This window comes from Diadema antillarum, unplaced genomic scaffold, assembly GCF_040938485.1.
Source record: "Diadema antillarum isolate AM-2024a unplaced genomic scaffold, OU_Dant_1.0 seq00000531_RagTag, whole genome shotgun sequence".
NCBI lineage: Eukaryota > Metazoa > Echinodermata > Echinoidea > Diadematoida > Diadematidae > Diadema > Diadema antillarum.
This window is the reverse complement of record NW_027271482.1, coordinates 436,268-459,173: the sequence shown is the minus strand read 5'-3', so window position 1 is coordinate 459,173 and position 22,906 is coordinate 436,268. Positions and strand designations below refer to the sequence as shown.

At 38.6% G+C, this 22,906-nt stretch overlaps 1 protein-coding gene across 2 annotated transcripts in view; it reads right to left on the bottom strand.

The window, feature by feature from the left end:
• Positions 1–3,658: 3,658 nt before the first annotated feature.
• The window catches only part of LOC139734523 (CCR4-NOT transcription complex subunit 2-like), a 243,407-nt gene continuing 224,159 nt past the window's right edge, over positions 3,659–22,906 (bottom strand). For both annotated transcript variants that reach the window (XM_071645298.1, XM_071645299.1), the window contains exon 15: positions 3,659–5,793. In XM_071645298.1, coding sequence (XP_071501399.1) covers positions 5,553–5,793 — 241 coding nt within the window. In that variant the 3' untranslated portion in view covers positions 3,659–5,552. The remainder of the gene's footprint in view (positions 5,794–22,906) is intronic.

The window sequence follows — 22,906 nt, the reverse complement described above, 5'->3', positions numbered from 1 at the left end:
TTGCGAGAAAAGTGATATTGCAACATTTTCACCTAACCTTTGACCTTATGACCTTTGACCTTACGACGTGAAACTCTCTCTGGAGAATTTTTACGCAGTAGTACATGTCCACACCAAGTTTCAAGAAAATACCTTTGGGCATTGCATAGATATGGGGGAAATTGCAACGTTTATAGCATTTGACCTTGACCTTTTGACCTTTGACCTCTTGCCAATGTCACTAAAATCATATCAACTAATTGTCCCATCATACATCATCCTTGGACCAAGTTTGGTGAAAGCTGCTTCATCCAGTTTTGAGTTATCACGTAAACAGATAAATTTTAGGATTTGACCTTGATCTTTGACCTCTGACCTCTGTTGATTTCACTGAAAAACTAATCAAGTAATTGTCCCATCATACATCATCCTCCAACAAAGTTTGGTGAAATTCACTCCATCCAGTCTTGAGTTATCGCGTAAACGGATACAATTTCATGATTTGACCTTGACCATTGACCTTTAGCCGATTTCACCCAAAATCTAATCAAATAATTGCCCCATCATACTTCATACTTGGACTAAGTTTGGTAAAATTCCAGTAAATATTACTCAAGTTATCGCGTAAACGAAAGCGGACGGACGGACGTACGGACGTACGGACGGACGTACGGACGGACGGACAACCCGAAAACATAATGCCTCCGGCACCACTTCGTGGCGGAGGCATAAAAATAATGTTTTTACTTTACTTTCTTTAGTAATTATGTAAATCAGCTGGTAAAGATGGTTTAATTATTCACAATTTTTTCTCATTTTGTTTCATAGTGTTTCTAACGGGTTATATCTATCTAGGATGAGATTTAAGCGGGGTTTCATTGTTTACAAATCAATTTGCATAACTCGCATAATTATGCAAATTTTGTATTTACATAGGTATAACATCAATTTTTGCAGGAATTGTTTCCACATACTCTATCGAATACTTCTACCAAATAAGGTATTTCTACTGGATGCACATATATTTTTGAATAATTTGTTTATGTATTTTTGCATAAATTATGCAAATTAAGGCTTATTTGCCTAGATACAGATTGTCTCTTTAGATGAAAAAATTCCAATTGTACCGAGGAACATGTGTGCCAAATAGGACATTTGTAATATAAAATGCAGCGATCACCCCTTTTTTCGCCCTTAGCAAGCCTACTACCCCTTGAAACCCAAGTTATATAATAAAAGTAAGTGGCAGGAAGATCCCAACCAATGGTCCAGATAGCCGGGCACGTATATACTACAAATGTAATATTGAATTTCTGGGAAGGGTGGTCATTGGTATAAGAGAGCACAAATTAACGAAGGAATGAGAAAATATATATATATTTTCAATTTCATCGATAAAAATGTGGAAAATCATATATGAGAAAAAATAAATAAATAAAGGCCCCCAGACCAGTGGATTCCCGCGTACTGCTAGTATATGTATGTAAAGTCATCAAAAACACCACACATACTAAGCAACGTAGCAAACACAGTTTTTGAAGTAATGAAGGTTTATCTTCAAAGTGTTTTTCTCATTTTTATTTGACCAGACATCTGTTCATTACATCAGCCGGGTATTAAGTTACTTAACAAATAAAACATGTATACAAATAATGTACATACAAACTTTCTCATGCTCGATATGGACAAACACAGAGTAGACAAAAGAAGTTATACGAAAATAAAGAAATAAAATATAATTAAAAAAAGAAACCTTTTCATTTATTGGTGTTACTCTTTGCCACATCAAAAACCAATGTCTGTCAGGGTCAATCTCCATTTGGTTTTACATGTCTCGAATTCATTAAAAAGAAATCAAAGTAAACGTAACCAAAGCTGTGATGTATACAGGTAAGGCCAAAACATTAACATGATGTAGTAAATATCCATCCCACATTATCTGTTGCCAGTCAAAACTCTGATATGGTTCTCATCTCGCAACATTTCCTTACCAAGTATTCTTCACTTGTGTATTATGAAATACTTTTTTCTTTGCATTCATATAACCTTTCCAGTAATAATAGTTGCATTGAGTTTGAGCAAAGTTGCAGAGTCTGAATATGGATCAATCTGCAGATTACAAAGCATATATTGTCACTGGGATGACAAGATTGTATCACTTGCATCTGAAATTTTGGTGATTTTTTTTTTAATTTGTCAGATAATCACTTACGTGATGTCCTAGCCAAATCCTAGCTGTCTTACACCCAAAATGAAGCCACCGTGGCATGTCATGGGTAAGGAAATTCCATTTGTTACAGAGCTTTGGATGCCATGTTTTTTTTTTCAATCTTCTGAACATTTGACATGTTTGAAATATTAAGTTTTGTCGCCCCAACAGCAATATATCATTTATGGAAAAGGGGTTGCCCATGTGCAAAGGAAACATACTGCATCATTACTCTATTTGAAACAGCATTGTAACAAATCAAATAAAAATACCAGTATCATATCATTGGAAATGAATCCAACAGAGCAGATAATTGCCTTCTGTGAAAAGCCTACCATCCAATGGAGGAATGTTACATTTTCTGAAGGCATACAGACACTTGGAAATACCAGCATTGCCGAGTATATTTGGTTTCATGATTAAAAACAAAACAAAACCCGAAACAAACTGTATCAGGACTCTCTATCCCACAAGGAAAGATGTTGAAGCCATATGTCTAACAAATATCTGAAATCACTGCTCCATGAGCTTTGCATGTGACGTGTGTTCGTGTTTTCCTGAGGATACACAATGGCTTCCCCTTATTGACTTTCAATGAAGCCGTGAAACAGTGACAACTTTTTCCCCCTTTCTGTACGTTTTTCACTGGAGGTAAGTCAATTCATCTTCAGATCATCCAGGTTGCAATTAATTGATTCCTAGATGTAATTTAAGGGACTGTGTGCCACATGTAACAAAACTTATTTAACAAATGCAAACAGATAAAACTTTTATTTCTCAGATAAATTACTTTGGACAAGGATAACTGCACTAATGTTCATTGAAATTTAACAGAGTCATATTGTACATCAAGTTTTTAGAGATTCATGGCAATATTACACTATGAGACCTACATTCAGCATTTCAACATACTCTTAGTGATTGAGAATCTCACATATCCAAAGTGACTTGATGAATTTGTATCTATGATGCTTGCGTGTCAAATGAAAATACTTGTCTTAAGCAACCCCCATACACACAGCCAGAGTTCCTTTCAATCTGTAGCATGTAAATTCTATTCTGTATTCATACTGTACCACTGTTTATCTTTTATAAAGCACATTTCACCATATGCAATGATTCCATATACTATATACTAAATGATGCCTCTCGCACAAGGATGAAAGACAATGCCTATGTCTCCTGCCGTTGCCACAGCCCTACGACATGATATGATGTGTATTTTGGTTATAAAATAACACTGAAACACAAACATTTCATATTTGGTAGGGTGGGACAAAGTGATTTTTGCAGAAATACAGCACGAAAAGGTAATTCTAAGGTACTTGAGCCAAACTCTGACCGTACATAGGAGCATACAAAATGGAGGTAAGTAAATGAAAGTGTCTTCATGGAATACATCAGAGTCACTGATTTTCAATGATGAAAAACTTGCTCCATAGAGGATCCCTGACATGACACCCCCTGTGGTACAAAAATATGTCACCAATATTAATGACAAACATAATTCCTTACATGCTTCCCTAGAGTTTGATGAGTATCATACTCATGTAGGATCTCATGCAGGTATTGTGAGACAAATATTATAATACAGACATTGAGTGAGGAACTGTGTAGAATCTTGGTGCTTTCACTGCCATGACCTGTTCTCAGTCATAAAGTCTGATGTGTTATTCATATGTGTTTAGCTGCAGAAATGATACCTCGTCTCTCTCATGTCTCGGCTCTTTATTCCACACACCTTGGCCAACCTAAATCTTTACAAAATAAGACTAGGATAGAATTGTGCCTAACTGGTATGTTAATATTCAACAAAAAATGTGTGTATATATATATATATATATATATACACACAAACACATACTTTTTCTTTTCATTGCAAACACAGTGCTCTGATAAATCAACTGCGATGAAAATAACAGCCATCTATCACCTGGATAATCAAATTCCCCTTGTGATAATTTTCAACTGGATACCCTCCAAATTTCCACAACATTGACATGTTCTTGAAAATTTTTTAAGTAGAGGTGTTCATAAAACAGCAATTCATTTTCCTCAAGTATGTAGACCTCAAATGCACTACTGAGTGAATGAATCTGACTGCCTCCATCCCATGTAACAATAGCTGTACTTATCTGTATGGGATATGTGTGGTCAGACAAGAGCCCTTGTAACTGAGGAATCTAAATTAGTGTAAAAATAACCCCAGATATATGCCTCAAGGTCTCGGTGTCACTGTTAGGCAGTGAGCAATATTCAACCTGACAGTGTTTGATCACTATTTCATCTGTCAGGATTGGGGAATTTGCTGAACACACAAGATAAATTAATCTACAAACAAAGAGATGATAAATTAAAGAATTTAACACAAGACTCAAAAAGTATACAGCTTCCAGGAATACTGTATTGTGCACAAAGCTAATCCTTGTGAGGAATTATATCTACCAGTCAGGGACTTTCTGTCCTGCCATGTAATGTTGATGCATTTCTATATTTAACCAGGTTTTTCAATATGTCTCCATATGCACACAATTTTTTTTCCTGTCCTAACTTTCATAAATACATACTGTAGTCATATAAGAATAGACAAAAGTTTTTGCAGGATTAAGTTTTAGATAATTTCCTTATTTAATCTGCCTCTAGCAGAGATAGGTCACTAAAACCAGCTCAGAGGAAGTACTTTACAGGAATGAAGGAAATACAGTGGCTGAATTCTGTGATGTCAGTCATGTTAGCAATCACTCATATTTAGTTTGTGTTTGCTCTCATCCCCTTACAAATCCACTGGACAGTCTCTCTTTCACTTTCTATTTTGGTTGTGTCCATAAACAGCACACATGTATAAGGGACAAAAAGAAAATGCTTGCATTGACATACAAACAAAATACATGACAACAGTATCCATAGCAAAACTCTGAAACATGCAGACATTTGTTACAATGTCTTCTCTCTCTGTAACCTTATTTTACATATCAATACCTTCCAATAAATTGAAATCCTCCCACTGCCTACTGTTTCTATCAATTACCACTTAACATTTGGTAAATCCCCTGAGAATCTTGGAGCTTTTTCTTCTTAGCTTTGCTTAAGAGGGTTCATAATGATTGCTTGCTTATTGACATTAAACAGTCCCTGGAACCCCATAGCCCCTTAATTAACACAGTCATCATGGTCAACCCTACATTTATCTGTAGACCAAGCTCCTGACAACAAAACAAAACCAAATAAAAAAAAAGAAAAGAAGAGAGAGAGAGAGAGAGAGAGAGAGAAGCTAAATTACCCCTAGAACAGGGTGGTGGGGAAAACACAAATCCAACAGCCATGAAGTAATACATGAGACAATGGGGAGATGCTGTGTGGCTGGCTACTTCTGGAATGCAGGATTTGTTGAGGTGTTGTGATGGAAGGATGCTGGCAAATGAGGGCGCTCTTCCAACTTCTCATAATCCAGGTGAAAATCTTTAGCCATCTTGCACCATCGATTGTAGTCAAAGTAGTAGTAAACTCCCCTCTCATAAGTGCTTGTCTTAACTTGTGGTTCCATGCCAGGACCTCTGGTGATCCACACCCTCTCATCCTTATGGTATCTCCAATCACGATTATACCTGCAGCAATTGCATGGACATTCAGATCACATCAAATACAGAATTTTTGAGTAAAGAACACGACAGATTCTGTATCTTTTTATTTCATTTTCTACCCAGGTATAACAAGTAATATGGACAGGTAAGGAGCAGTAAAGAAATTAGTTGATAACTAAGTTTGCCACACGATCCAAATAAATAAATAGCTGTCAACATCCTATGTGCAGACAGAGACCTGCAAAAGGTATAGCTAACCCATTGACATACTTGCTGTCACCACTGCTTCATATTTTACATCTTTGTGTCACAATTTATTTTTCTCTTTTCTTGCACATTTGAATAACAAATTTGTGTATAATGGTCATACATCCTGTACACTTTAACATGAACAGAAGTATGGGAAATCATTAATGTTTGCAATGACTACATAAATATATTCATGCATTTTCTTTAGCATTAAATTTGCCAGTGACATTCTTTTGGTTTGTGTATGGAAAGTGATCAATAGTTGGAGTTTCATGTTTTTGTATTAACCAACTGAATATGAAAAAAGTAGATCTTGTGCAAAAGACTAAAATAAAGGATTGCTAACCTCTGCTGCTACACAATATAAACATACTTATCATGCAAATATAGTTGTAGTACCAATATATTTCAATGTCACAACTGGAAAACTGTACATATTAAGCATGCAAAACTAGAAATTTCCATTGCCGCGCAAACAGATTGACCAAATCGTAATTTCACTTTACACATGAGCAGAAAAAGGTCATTTGTACCAACAAGCATTTTGGTTTGTAAATTCACTGAGATAAGCATGTGTGATGCGATGATTATTCATTTGATCCTCATCTAAATGGTGCTTGCCGCCACATCCACCTGACAGCAAGAATGTTATTTCGCAAAATAAAAAAGGAATTAGGCTGCTACTACATTCAATACAAAACAATGAAAAGGATGCCTGCTAAATTGTCAACTGATGGGGTATTCTGATCGGTGATCACTTGATCTAAACGCAAGTTCATTCTTTGTTTGAACATGAATTCCATAAATTATTACGTCGGGTAAGCTTATGCATTATTCGCTTTGAAAACGAGTGAAGTGTCTAACCAACTGAGAAAAAAGAAAGGTCATTTGTTCCAATGTTTACATGAGCTAATTACAAACTGGCTTATTGTATCCCCCGGCACTAGAGAGAGCACACAAACCATCCACCAACAATATGAACTTTGACCCTATAAAAGACGGAACACTCAGGGCACCACTTCCAAAATCAATAGGTTTGTAGACTATATCATGGTAGAGCTTTGTACCAAATTTGAACAAAATCTGTCAAGAAATGTAGCCTAAAGAGTGCACACAAACCATCCATCAACAATATGACCTTTGACCCTATAAAATATGGAACACTGGAGGCAGCACATCCAAAATCTTTAGGCTTGTAGATTACATCATGATAAACCTCCATACCAAATTTGGACAAATGTAGCCTATAGAGTGCACACAAAAAAAAATCCACCGAAAATATGAACTTTGACCCTACAAAAGACATAATACTGGAGGTGGCACATCTAAAATCTTTCGACTTGTAGCTCATATCATGGTAGTCCTTCGTACCAAATTTAAACAAAATCTGTTACAAAATGTAGCCTATAGAGCGCACATAAACCATCCACCAACATGACCTTTGACCCGATAAAAGACGGAACATGGGGGGCAGCACATACAAAATTTATAGGCTTGTAGATTACATCATGATAAACCTCCATACTAAATTTGAACAAAATCCGTTAACAAATGTGACCTCTAGAGCGCACACAGACTATGCACAAAAAATATGGCATTTTACCCTTTAAAGACGGAACACTGGGGGCAGCATAACTCAGTTATAGATGTGGAGATATTACCAATATGAACCTCCATACAAAATTTCAAAGAAATCTATCAAGGATTGCGGCCGTTAGAGTGCACATAAGAATGTGACGCAGTGGCGGCGGAGACGGCGGCGGAGATGGCGGCAGCATAACGCTGCTGAATCCAAAGTATCCTCAGGAAAGAGAGATAACTTGCCATACGCGTGCGTACTAATGAAGCGCCAAAAATAGTCTGGTTGGGAATATACAGTCAAGTGTGAAAAGATTTGTGACATGTCTTCTTCGCTGTCCACGCGCGCTTAATTGGAGATGCTGCTGAGTGATGTTTGCAATTTCGATTTGAGCTACATGCTGGGAAAAACAATAAGTTAATTAAAATCGGGACAGTAGATTTCACTTCGAGGTAGCCGAATTTGGAGTTATTTTCTTCGAGCTACGTAAATTTTAATACATGGAAACTCCATAGGAACAATCGGGACTTTCATTTTGCCCCCGAGGTAAGTGATATTCGGCTTATCCGACGTCGAGGTATCCGAAGTTGACTGTATTCTATTTCATGAAAAATGTACCGTTTTGAGAATTGTTTTTTCAAAGACAAGCTACAAATCGAGGTGAATCGCTTCGAGGTGAATCGCTGCGATATAAAACGTTTTCATCTGTTGAATTTCATACATTATAGTTACAGAGAAATCACAAATTACTCTAAGCAGGCGGATAGGATATCTAATGAGGCCTACTTAACTTATAGAGTGAGAAAGAAAAGGGAGAAAAAAATCTTAAAGTAGTTATGATATAGCACCATCACAGGTAAACTTTTGAATGTGATTTACTTTCATTAATTTACATCCAAACACGCGAACAGGCATCTTGTCTTGCACGTAATAAGGGTACTGTTATGTTGCTCTGGGACTGTTGTCAAATGACCCTGGAAAAAATATTGAAACACACATGCATACACACACAAATGTCATAAACTGTGACACTTGTTGATTTTGTATGCAAGTTCCGTAAGAAACCATAAGAATTTCACCTGTACGGGAAAGGGTAAGGAATGCATTCCATTTGCATTTAATGAAAGCTGAGGTTTTACTGCATCTTGTACGTTAGTTTCTTCGCTGACATAAAGTCGATGGTTTTTACATTCACCATTGCGTGTACAAAAATTTTATGCCGAAACACTATGACATTTCGTAAGACTACATGAGAATGGAATTTCATATATAATTTTAGTTCTAGAAAATCTAATACATTTGCTTCATTTGTCACATGCAAGATTATGAATTGCCCCTATGCAGTTTTCCCCTTGCCACCTTTTGTTTTCTCTTCCCTTTTGTCTACATTTGTGTGTTTTTTATAATGTAGGTGGGAATATATACATTTACATAAAACCAACATGAGTAGGAATTAGAACTTAATTAATTAACTCTAGGCCAGGTGTATAGCGTCTCGCTCATCTCTTTGAAATTTCAGGTTGTTATTGTTCGACCCAATAACGGAGTTGTAGACAGGCTTTATGTTGCTATAGAGGTATCTCGTGCCACACCCTGCCAAGTGTAGTGTGTATGAAGGTATTCTGTGTCGTTTGCCGTGAAAAAGGCGAAGCTTTTAGTTCATCATGGATGTTTCACTGGTAGCCGTAGGTGATGTGTAGTGTTGGCATCTGGGGCAGTATAGAACAGGATCAGGATCAAGCTGTGATAACCCTGAGTAATGTGGTAAGCGTTCACTTTGATACATCTTTCTTCTTTAAAGTTAATCACTGTTGATCGAAGTACACAATTGTAATAATATCATATTATGGCACTTTTCACTGGTTGTTTAGAACAAGGGAAGTTAGTGCACAATGCAATCACATGTGTATGAGTGCTACCATTGATAACAGAGCCGTCATTGTTGTGAGAAGGTGGTGGTAAAGGAATCATTGCTTTTGAATTAATGAGACAATCATTTGCATCAAGACCGTATTCCCGTTTACCTATTCAGTGCATGCTCATGCGGGCAAGTTTGTTATCCTGACGTGGACATTTTCTTTTCTTTTTCTTTTATACGAAAATGTTACATTTAAAGTTGTTTTTTTTCCCCCTAACATTTGTGTGTGTGTGTGTGTGTGTGTGTGTTCCGTGGCCTAGAAGTAGAGCAGCAATTTAAGTTACGGTTTTGCTGCATCTTGTTTAGCTTTTAGTCTCTTACATTAAGTTGATGGTTTTTAAATTTGACATTGTCTGTCTATTTGTCTGTTTATGCTAAAACACTGCGATAACATCTAATACATTTTTGCTTCACTTGTAACACAAAAGGTTTTATAAATTGCAGTTGTGCTGTTTTCCTTTTGCCCCCTCTTGTTCTCTCTTCCCTTTTCGCTATGTTTCTTTTTGTTATACTGCAGATGTGAATGTTTCCATTTACATAACCCAACTTGAGTGGGAATGAGAACTGAATCAATTAACGCTAGGCCAGGTGTATAGCGTCTCGCTCATAACTTTGAAATTTCAGGTTGTTATTTGTTCGACCAACGGAGTTGTAGACAGGCTTTATGTTGCTATAGAGGTATCTCATGCCACATGAGTGGAAGGTATGCTCTGTTTTAATAGCATCAGTAAAGAGCTCTTTCATGCCACACCCTGCCAAGTATAATGTGTTTGAAGGGATTCTGTGTCGTTCTGCCTATGAAAAGGCAAAACATTATTTTTGTCATACCTGTTTCTCTATGATGGGTGATGGGTGTTGTTGGCATCTGGGCAGTATAGAACCGAGTATCATGCTATAATCCCCCTCAGTTAAGTGCCAAGCATTCACTTTGATATATCTTTCTTCTTTATTAAGTCAATCACTGCTGATGGAGTTACAGAATCATGTTATGACACGTTTCACTCAGAGCTTATAAAGCAAAGTTTATGCACTATACAAGTAATGGTGCATGAGTCCCACCATTGATTTTTAGATGCGAAATTATGGTATGCCTATATGTAAGGGCGTCATTGATTTGGAATTAATGAGACAATATGCTTAGCACTACTTCCACTTCTAACTGTCCCCCTTGAATATGTGTTGATCACGGGTGATCGTCATAAATTATCATTCACGTTTAAGCTTATTAAGTGGGGGCACTGTGGCATAGTGGATAACACTCCCGACTCCCAATAGGAGGACTCGAGTTCAATCCCGCCCAGTGCTTATGTCCTTGGACAAGATGCTTTTACCCACCATGTCCCTCTCGACCCAGGTGTATTAAATAGGTACCTGGCAACCATAGGGTAATAATAATTGCAGGGCCCTCTGGTAGAGCAGTGGTGACACTGAAGAGGCTAGCCTGGGTAAATAAGACCTTATTACTATTATATATTATATCATTAAGCTTACGTTCAATACTCTTGGTTGGAGGAGACCTATAGTAACATGGTTAAAGGTGCTGTCTCTTTCGCCGTAGCCGTACGTTTGGGCCCGTGAAGTTTCCAGTAATTAACCTCATAGGATGCAAAGCAAGAATAGTTTTTTCTTTTGCCTTTTTTCAAGAATAGTTTTTTCTTTTGCCTTTTTTTTCTTTAATTGAGGTAATACCATTTTCTTCCAGGTATAAATCACATTGTCATGTAAACCCAAACACTCGCTCTATATTCCTTTGTTTTTGTATTGGAGGCTTCATTGCTTTTACTGCTGGTAAATCTCACAGGCTTGCATATAGCTGTAAGAGCTCTCTCAACTAATCACAGCAAGATTAGAGGTAGTCATATTGGTTATGTAAATAAGGGTCAAAGGTCATATTTTAAAAAGGCCAATGTTAAAGTCAAGATGGTTATTAAAACACTTAATTGTCATGCTTAATTTGTTCGTGTCGAGGAACACTTGGTAAATGCACTGTACGTACTCAAAAAGCCTGTAAATCGACTTAGTCGCAAACGCACAGAATTTCCAATAAGTCTGTGGGACAGAAAAAAACAATGTGATCTGAATAATGTAGGTCCAAAAAAAAAAATTTAACAACATATCTCTATATAACTTCAAGGCGCTGTATCACATTCCTTTCTTTGTCGATCACGGAATGACCGACATCTGATGACCACCAGCGTATCATCTAACTCGTCTTCAGTGTGATGAATTTCATATCTCGTTTGTATTCATTTTGATTGATTTATTCATTTATTTTTGAGGGCGGGGGTTGGTTGGGCCCCCAGGGGCCCGCAAGGGAAGCATGGTGCCCAATCAAACACATTTAGATCCTATCCCCTAGGGATGCTATGTGCCAAGTTTATTGAAATATCAACAGTGGGGCTTTCAAGAAGACAATGAAAACGTACAATTTAGGCCCCCATTGGGATTTCACTTGAATTGAAATGAATTGAATTAGGACCCTTCCCATCCCCTCCCCTGGGTCCCAAAGGGGGGCACCTCTGATTCTGCCATTGAAACTTGAAAATCACAGTCATCAATGTAAAAATTCAATAATATCATATGTGTAGTTTCATCCCAGTATAGCTTCTTGGAGCTGCGAGAGGGATTACAGTATCAAGTATCAACTTAGCTCTATCAATTCTGGTTCTAGAGAAGAAGACTTTTATAAGAGGACATTTTAAGATTCCTTAATTTTGTTTTGTTTTGTTTTGTTTTTTTTGCGGGGGGGGGGGGGGGAAGGGTTAGGGTGCCCATTTGAACAAATTGAGATCTTATCCCCCTAGGGATTGGTACCTGCCAAATTTGGTTAAAATCAGTCATGGAGTTTCAAAGGAAAAGATAAAAATGTAAAAAGTTTACACACAACGAATGACGCATGACACATAATGGATGCTGGACGAAGAGCGGTCGCAATTTGTAGCTCATTTGAGCTAAAAATCTTTTGACTTCTCTAATTCAACCCTAACCAGGCCGGGCTTTTTGGCCTGTTCTGTGGCCCGGGGAGGGATGATTCAACCCTCCCCCCTATGTCTAAAAGGTTTTGCAGCGTCGTAATGGTACATCCGATTTTTGCAAAAATGGTGTCATAAGATGTGCGAGACTTGAAAGTAAAAAGTCAGCGAGCGGCGCGGTCAAAAAAATTCACGCGGCAGAATGGTCGCGGAAAATGCCGAGGGCGGGGGGTTGATTCAACTTTTTTTTCAGCCCTTTCAGGGTTAAGAGAATATTTCACTATGATGTCATCAAAATGACAGAAAAGAGGTAACATTTCAAAAGGAGAAATGTCTCATTTACAACATTTCAAAATTTGACAGAAAATTTGAGCTCAAATTACTGAAACAGCCTAAGATGAATACCCACTAGAAATGTTGCTATGACAACTGGTACGCCTCTGCCATATCACATGGTTTTTCCCAATAGGTCTAGAGTATGTCTTGACAATGTGAGATGACAGTTTCATGTTATTGGCAAAAATAAAAAAATGAAATGACATGTTTGTCACAAATGTGTTGAGTGTTTACTTCTCTTAAACTAGGTTTAATTTAGATGGATGGCTAATTGTTTGAGAGAGCATTCAGGTATTTGAGCATTTTTACTTTGGCCCTTGCCCTTAGACGGTGGACTCTCTGGCCTACACTTCTTTATATAATCACCTTTGACCTTGGGCATGTGCACCCAAAAGTTGATAGGCACATGTTTGTCCACTAACATAAACATATATATGCCAATGTTCATGAGGACACCTCATATGGTTTTTAAGTTATGCTGTCCACAAAACTGATTATGGGCAGACGGAAGATTGTCTTTGAGATTTCCTTATTGCAAAATCTTACAGAGAGAAATAACAAACTAGATGTAACTGAGTTTGTGAGGTGATACATGGAATCTTTGAAACTGGATAATCACAAATCATAGCAGAACACTTAGAAAAGTATGGTGTTATCAGAATAAATGAAATTACTCCCTTTAACATGTCAATTTTCATTCTTACTAGTTCAATCAAGGGTGCCACATGTAGACTTGAAGTTATCTTAAGACATGATTGTCTCATCAAGTTCTATGAGCACACAAATTTAGAGCACATATGCAACAACAGTTCCTGGAATACAAACAAAAGAGGACTTGCATGTGCAAGTGTGTGGGTACTGTATGAGACAGTGTTACAAGTTTGGTAACTAGTGGAAAATTGAGCAAAGAAAATGGGATTAAATCGGGATTCAGATATAGAGTGCAGCGCTCTTGCAGCAGCTCTTCATGCTGTGCTCCCATCTTGCGTCTAATTTCTACGTATTTGTGAGTTGTTTCTTCACACTTTATGCACCAGTTATTAGTTTGACATATCAGGATTCAGGAGGACAACATACGCTTTTATTGGTGAATTGCTTTGGAAGACATTGCAGTTCGATTTTCTGCATCAGACTCTCCAGACTCCAGCAGTGGTAGCCATTACATGTACATGCTAGTATATGTATAGTGATTCACTCACTCATGCCAAGACTGCCATGCCAAACTCCCAGCTGTAATCCTGCAATTGTTTGTAACAATATCAGCTGCAACAACAATGGATCTACTGAAGTGGACACTCCTTGTGTTGGCTGCACTTGGTTTTTGTGATTGTGGTGTTTTGCTTTGTGAATGGAGCATCCAACTTAGTGTACCTGTATTTGCTGAGACTTTAAATCACAAATATGGTGGAAAGCCAACACCTTACTATGCTAACTCCTCAGCTACGTTATGACTCTTGATTCTTCAAGCTGGTGATGTAGATCCTAATCCCAGCCCAGTAACTGGAGATGACCTTGATGGAGATGTTAACCAGTCGTTTGTACTATGAGCAAGGGGGAGAATTCAGTTTGATGCAGGTGCCCTCTTCAAACTGCAGCCTCCCTTTCTGCATGCTAGTCACAATAGACTCCCTTCTCAGGTATGGAAGACCATCTCATCACTTGGTATTGCTCGGAGGCAACGTACACGACGTGGGAAAAGGGGTAACCGGAGCGGACACACGGATAGAGAGGTTGCTATTCGCTGTGTTAAAGCAGTTTGGAGTGATGATTGTTCCGGTGATCAAATTGATTGTCAGATCAGTCAACAAGCTCCCATCCGATTTCACCTAAATACTAACGTGAGGCATTGTTCATATATTGGACTTTGGAATGCCCGTTCCATGACAAATAAGACTACATGTATGCATATGCGATTTGATACTGGATAAACAACTTGATGTCCTTGTCCCGACCGAATCTTGGTTAACAGGAGACCAGGGGGATGACTTTGCCATTGGTGATATTAAATCAACACTTCCTAATTATGATTTGCTGCACTGTCCTCGTTTTGGCTCAAAAGGAGGTGGAATCTGCATTGTGTATCGCGCTTCAGCCAAGGTGACTCTGAATAGTAAGGCTGAATATGCCACTTTTGAGCTCATGGATGTTACGATCCGGTTCTCCCCAGCTTCAGTCTTGAGATGCTATGCAGTATACAGACCCCCGCCTTCTGCAAGCAACAAGTTTACATACAGGATGTGCCTGCAGGAGTTTCTTTCCCTTCTTGAGTCTGCGGCAATATCGGACAATGTGCCCCTCATCCTTGGCGATTTTAACATCCACATTGATCGTGAGCACGACATCCAAACCATGAGCTTCATGAACTCCATCGACTCACTGGGTTTCTGTCAACATGTGAACAGACCGACCCATCGGGCTGGCCACACGTTGGACTTGATCTTGTCAAGAAGACTAGACGATATCATCTCAACTGTTTGCATTCTGCCTGGACTTCCATCTGATCATTCGGCTATTGTTGCTGACATCAACCTTGCCGTTCCAACAAACACAAAGAAACTTGTGCAGTACAGGAAACTTCGGAACATTGACTTTGCATCCTTTACACAAGACATTTGGAATTCTCCTGTAACTACGGCAATGCCAAAGGACTCTACTGAAGCAGTCAATGTGTATAATGATACTCTGATTCAGCTCATCAACAAACATGCCCCGTTGATGAGAAAGACTATCACAGTTCGACCGTCCGCTCCCTGGTACACTGAAGAGTTGAGAGAAGCCAAGAGAGTCAGGTGTCGTGCAGAACGACGGATGTTAAGTTCAGGCCTCTCAATCGACAAACAACTATACCAGAAAGAGTGTCTGTCTTATTACAATACCCTCCATGAAGCCAAATCCAAACATTGGACTACTGAGATCGCTGAAGCTGACACCAGAGAGCTTTTTCACATTGTCAAGAGACTTACTTCTCCTTCCAGCCAGGAAACTGTCCTCCCTGAACACCGGTCTGTTGTAGCATTGGCCAATGAATTTGGAAGTTACTTAGGATTGCCAGTATCGTGATGGGATTTCAGACATCTCAAGCAAATCCACAGTTTTCTTCTGGAGCAAATAGAGTGTCTCAACTGGGTACGGACAAATGTCTTTTAGCATTTGCACCACTCTCCTTCAGTCAAGTGAAGAAACTTATTGTCTCTCTCAAGCCTAAATCAGGTAGCCTGGATCCGGTACCATCGTGGCTCGTAAACGATTGCATTGATGACCTTCTGCCTTATCATTACATCAACAATTAACCTCTCCCTGACGTCTGGTGAGGTTCCTGAAGCGTTTAAGACCTGTCTTATCACGCCCCTTTTGAAGAAGTCATCTCTTGACAGGAACGACTTGAAGAACTACAGACCTATTGCCAACCTTCCTTTCCTTGGCAAGGTATTGGAGAGGTTCGTTTCTATACAGCTCAGGTCTTATCTGGAGTCCAATGACTTATTCCTGGTAAACCAGTCTGCATATCGGCACCATCACTCAACTGAGACAGCCTTGTTAAAGGTTGCCAATGACCTTCCACTAGCAGCTGACAATGGACTGAAAGCCTGCCTAGTCCTGTTAGACTTTTCATCTGCTTTTGACTGCCTGGACCACATGACTCTCTTCAATCGGCTCAAATACTGCTACGGCATACAGGGATCTGCAGTTGCGTGGATAAAGTCCTATCTCACTGGTCGTCTTCAGAGAGTTATAGTGAGAGGGTCACTGTCACAATCCTTCCCTCTCCGTTGGGGGGTTTCACAGGGGTCAGTTGTTGGCCCTCTGCTCTTCACCGTCTACACTGGCCCTCTTTGTCATATAATCAGTTCACGTCATGGTATACAGCACGCCATGTATGCGGATGATATCCAACTTTATCTCGTTATGAGAGCTGATGTCGATGACAGAAGTGATGCCATGCTAGGAAGACTCACAGATTACTTGAGCGATGTCAAGACCTGGTCCTCGGTCAACAACCTGAAGCTCAATGAAGCGAAGACTGAATTGTTGCACGTATCTTCGAGATTCAGACAGAGGTTTGATGATGTTCCTCCCCTGGACCTATCTTCGGGTTGTGTGCAGAAGTCCGAGTGTGTCCGAGATCTTGGTGTAACCTTTGATAAGCACCTCTCCCTTGCCCAGCACATCCTCAACAAGTGCAGGACAGCTTCGTGGGGGATAGCTAGGATTAACAGGATCCGGCAGTACCTCGACGCTTCTGCCACAGAAAAGCTTATCCATGCATTTGTGTCATCTCACCTTGATTATTGTAACAGTCTCCTAGCCGGTTTACCCCAATCCCATATTGCACCCCTTCAACGCATCCAGAACACCGCCGCCAGAGTAGTCACACGTTCCAAGAAGTTTGAACACATTACCCCAATCATCCAGTCACTTCATTGGTTGCCAATAAAGGAACGTGCTATCTTCAAAGTACTTCTCCTAGTCTACAAAGCTATTCATAACCAAGCCCCTTCATACCTACAGAACCTAATCTCTCTCTGATCCTTATCAACTTCTTCTGCTTCTAGATGCCTGCGCTCCCATGCTACTGCCCATCTTCAACTGTTAACCGGACCTCGCACTAAGACACGCTAAGGAGAATGCTCATTCGCGGTTATTGCACCCAAGCTTTGGAACAATCTACCCATTCATATACGACAAGCCCCATCAGTAGAATCATTTAAGGCACTTCTTAAAACCCATCTTTTCCCATACTGATTGCTTCCCTAAGTTAATGTGCTGAGTGTAATTCAATTATTGTATGTGTTTAATGACTGGTACACATTGATTTATGTCATGTTATTCTTACTTGTGTTTTGATATGTCTGTTTTCCCTCATTTTTCATCTCTCCTTTCACCCTTTCTCTATGCGCTTAGAAACATTGTATTAAGCGCATTACAAATGTAATGTATTATTAATGTATTATTTGAACCCAAGACCTCCGGACTGCTAACCCGGTGCTCTCCTGACTGAGCTATAGGAAGCCCTAGTTCAGTGTTCATCCCAGAAACCCTAAATTCTCAATGCTCAAATGATCAGAAGCTATAGCAGTGTGCTTGTATGTGACACACACGTACACACTTGAACCTGGCATAAACCCAAAGGATAATTCAACTTGGGGATAAATGCGAGGGATCACTGAAGTGATGCAGCTTTTTGAGGATGTAACAAACGCACAAAGAAAAACTGACCAGAAATAAATATCATTTATTAGTGGAAAATTGAGCAAAGAAATGGGATTCCATCGGGATTCAAACCGAGACCTCTGGATTGCTAGTCCGGTGCTCTACCGACTGAGCTATAGAAAGCCCTAGTTCAGTGTTCGTCCCAGAAACCCTAAATTCTCAATGCTTGAATGGTCAGAAGCTATAGTGGTGTGTTTGTGTGTGACACACTTGTACACACTTGAACCTGGAATAAACCCTAAGGATAATTCAACTTGGGAATAAATGCGAGGATCACTGAAATAATGCAGGTTTTTGAGTACGTAACAAATGCAAATGGAAAAACTGACCAGAAATGAATATTATTCATTAGTGGAAAATTGAGCAAAGAAAATGGGATTCCATTGGGATTCGAACCTGAGACCATCGGATTGCTAGCCCAGTGCTCTACCGACTGAGCTACAGAAAGCCCTAGTTCAGTGTTCGTCTCAGAAACCCTAAAGTTTGGTAACCGTATACATTATTTAGCAAGAGTACTTTGACACAAATGAATACAACTGTAGCATTTTTAGCATGACAATAGGTGTTCTAAGGGCCATCTCCACCTTCTTATTTAGCTTTTATACTTAAAACTAATTTGCATAACAAAAATGGCCATAAAATAGCTTGATGTTCTCATATATGATCAGTTGGTCATGTTACATGCCTACAAAATTTTACAGCAGTCAGAGAAATGCTTCCACAGAAATACAAAACAGATGGAAATATTGTTTGTGTTATTAGTTTGGTTTTACCGTAACACTGTAGACTAGAGCGTCTACTAGGTCTAGAATTTCGACATGTAGACTCGCGATCTATTCTTTACAAAGCCGATCCTACACGTAACACACAAGACTTGAAACAATGCATACACGACCTTCACCTTGGACAGTCCCACTGCAGAAATCCTCTGTGTCAGATTATCCATGTCAATGAATACCAACGTTAGATCTAAGATCCTACGAAGTACCATGGAGTGTGCAGGATCTTCAAGGTACACGCGTATGCAGATTTTCGTTGAGCTCAAAATGTGCTGGATCTATCGACCTACTTTCGTCAATACAATGCAAACGGCATATTTTGCGGTTCTGTTGCAAACATACTTCTAATTCAGCAACTGTAGCGCTAAAGTACTGCGGCGCACTAGCAGACTATGCTTCGGTGGCCGTGGCAAACAATCATGTACATTCGTGTTTTTTTTTGTTTGTTTTGCTTTATGCATTGCATTATTTTTAAGCAGACAGTACCAGAAACCAGCCTCGTCCTGTGTTTTTTGCTTTGACTACATCAATAATTAAGTCACGGTGATCAGCTTTAACTATAATCGACTATTAAGTCTCTTCGTAAAATGGAAACTTAAAGTTGATTGAAAGTTATAGCCGACTTTAAGTTGATCAAAGTTATAGTTGATTTCACAATCGATGCTAACTTTATCTTGATAAAACGGGGCCCAGGCATCATCTGCAGGGTCGTATATAGACGTAACTGTCTGTTAAAGGTACTGTTTATCATTGGGAGCAGTAATTTTGAAAATGTTCGAGATATCACATTTGATGCACATGTGTAGGTCATTTGTATCACAGAACATCCTACCATGTAAAAATTTTGCATTAAAGCCTAAAATATATGGAAATATCACTATTTTCTCACTCAACCATAACTGTAGATGGTTTAGTCTAGAAACATTTTTACTACAACTAGTGTTCACATTTTGTATATTCTACAATACTTAACATTAGTTACAGTGCACTCCCATTACAGCGAACAGAGTTATAACGAAATTTCGTTATAACGAAGTAAAACTTCTTACCTCAAAATTATCGCCATTGAAGTCTATGGTACAAAATTCACTTATAATGAACACGGTTATGAAATTCTCCATCTAACAGGTATTGAGGGAAAATCGCCAAGATTACATGAACTGCATGTCAGGATCAACTAAAGTTGTGTTGGTATTCTGAAAATACAGAAATACATGTGCAGCTCTCTTACAACAAATTTAATGCACATTCCAAGAATTTACTTTCAATTGCCGATGGTTTTAACGATCTTTAACAGATTCTTGTTTTTTTCAGATAGGTAAAGCGTCAGAACTCCCAATGCATTTAACATTTTTGCTTTTCATTTTCTTATGGTTATTGACACTTTTGTATATTCTATAGGCAGTTGAGATTACAATTTCAAAAGCGTAGGGAATTCTTAACAATTTCAACAGAATCTATGTCATGCATGAATGCTTCCAAAGAACATAACAAATTCACCTACCAGCCCCCAATGCTTATAATGAATTAAACGGGAATGTGTTGTGTCGTAACTCTTAAACGAAATTCTGTTGGTGTTTTTTTTCATGAACAGAATTTCATTATTTCCTTTTGACGCTTCCATTATTGAGTACTGTACACAGGAACTTGACTACATGAACATACTTTCGGTCCTAACATTACTTCCTTTTTCATGGAAATGAGAGTCCAAATTGAGGTTTGCCTCAGTAAGGGTGTGATTGCTTTGAGATTAATTACACCATACTTAGTCCTGCTTCGATTTTTACCTCTCCCCTTTTAACACATTGAGGATGGACTGATTTTGCTACAACATGCATTTCCGATCTTGACACTTGCCTTAGTATACTCAGACTAGTTCTTAACGGCTTAAAGATGTGTCGATCACGGGCAACCAATATCTGATTACCCCCCTGCGTCACCGAACAATTCAAGTTTATTTCCACATATTCAGTTTAAAAAAAAAAACATACAGAGAGACAATCAATCAAAATATACATATACAAACCAAAATTATTTCAGGTAAGTACATAGTCATAATTAAAAAATGTGTGATGGAGATCGACAAAACAATTTGAGTATTAAATGGTGGTGGAAATCAGCAGTAGGCCATTGGCCTTTCAAGGCTGATCCATTACTGAATTTACAATGCTAAAGCTGTACGTCATTGTATCACAGATTGCGAATCACATAAAAAAAAAACCCAGATATGCAATGATAAAGGACAAGAAAAGAACATCCAAAAGAAAGGGACCCAGACACACCATAAACAACTATAGGGGAGTGGAACAAACAGGCAAATTTATCAAATTAAATGTAATTCAATGAAACAATTTGAGTATACAATATTCTGTAAAAATCTGTTAAGGGCAAGCATACATATCACAGCAATACTGAATACCAAAGGAATACTGTACAATCATGAATCTTAACCTCAACCAGCCTCAGCACATTCCCCCAGCAGCCACGCCTGCTCCCACTGGTCTAAACCCAGAAGGTACAAGCACGCAACACCTTCATAAGACGAAGGAGTGCAATGCGATGCCTCCAAGGGCTGTTGACCGTATAAGGAGCAGCCCCTTGCAGAGGCAGCCCGTCTTTAAGTGACGAGTTTCATATCTTGTTTTGTCATAGCAGTCTTTATTACCTGTGTAGGTGGAGTACCTAATCATTCCAAAACTAGAACTATCACATATTGTGATTAATATACCCCCACCCACAACTGAGGTAATTAGCTCGACCAGGATTTTTTTTTTTTTTAAACTTATTAATGAAAAAAAAAATACCATGGCAATGCACTGTCCAACAGTAAATAAATGTATTGCTCACTGTTAGTCAAATGTCCCACATCTCAAGTCAAGTGCTCAAAAACTGAGTGAGCAAGATAAATAAACTGACGATTTCTATGGTTTTTATTAAAAATTGTGTAACCATGGCAACACAATGTTGGATATTAAGAAAAAAATGAAGTTTGCACAACTATATATCATTGCCGTCACATGTGCCAAATTTCAAGCCAAACGCTAACAGGATGAGGGGCTTAGTTGAATTCACAATATTAGTGTATCATTTTCATTCAAAATATACTGTTGGTCATGGCAACACATTTTCCACACTGACAAAAGAGTTTTTGCACATCTAGGTAATGTAGAGGTAACATGTGCCAAATATGAAGCCAAAATGCTCTAAAGAGATAGAGTTAGAATCTAATCGAAATGTTTCTATGATTTTCATTCAAAATGCACTGTTACCATGGCAATACATTGTTCAACAATGATGAAATACAAAGCTTGCATATCTGTGTACTACAATGGTTGCATGTGCCAAATTTCAAGCCAAATGCTCAAAGACTGAGGGAGATACCTGAATCCACAATATTTTTATATGATTTTCATTCAAACTATGCTGTTACCATGGCAACACAATGATTAACAATGACGAAAGGTTAAGTTGGCACATCTACGTACCATAGCGGTCAGGTGTGCCAAATTTCAAGCTAAATGCTCAAAGACCAAGGGAGTTGGCGGAATCCAAACGCTTTTTGGTGAAGAAATGTTGTTACCATGGCAACGCATTGTTCAACAATAATGACAGATTAAGTTTGAACATCTGTATGCTATAGTGGTCACATGTGCCAAATTTCAAGCCAAATGCTCAAAGACTGAGGGAGATAACTGAATCCACAATATTTTTGCATGATTTTCATTCAAAATATACTGTTACCATGGCAATACATTGATCAACAATGACCAAAGACTATGTATGCTCATCTACGTACTATAGTGATCACATGTGCCAAATTTCAAGCTAAATGCTCAAAGACTGAGGTAGTTACCTGAATCCACAATATTTTTGTATGCATTTTAGTGAAAAGCTGCTGTTACCATGGCAACCCATTGTTGACCACTGACGAAAGATTAAGTTTGCACATCTATATGCTATAGTGGTTGCATGTGCCAAATTTCAAGCCAAATGCTCAAAGAGGGACTTAACTGAATCCACAATATTTTTGTATGATTTCCATTCAAAATATGCCATTACCATGGCAACGCATTGGTCACCACTGACGAAAGAT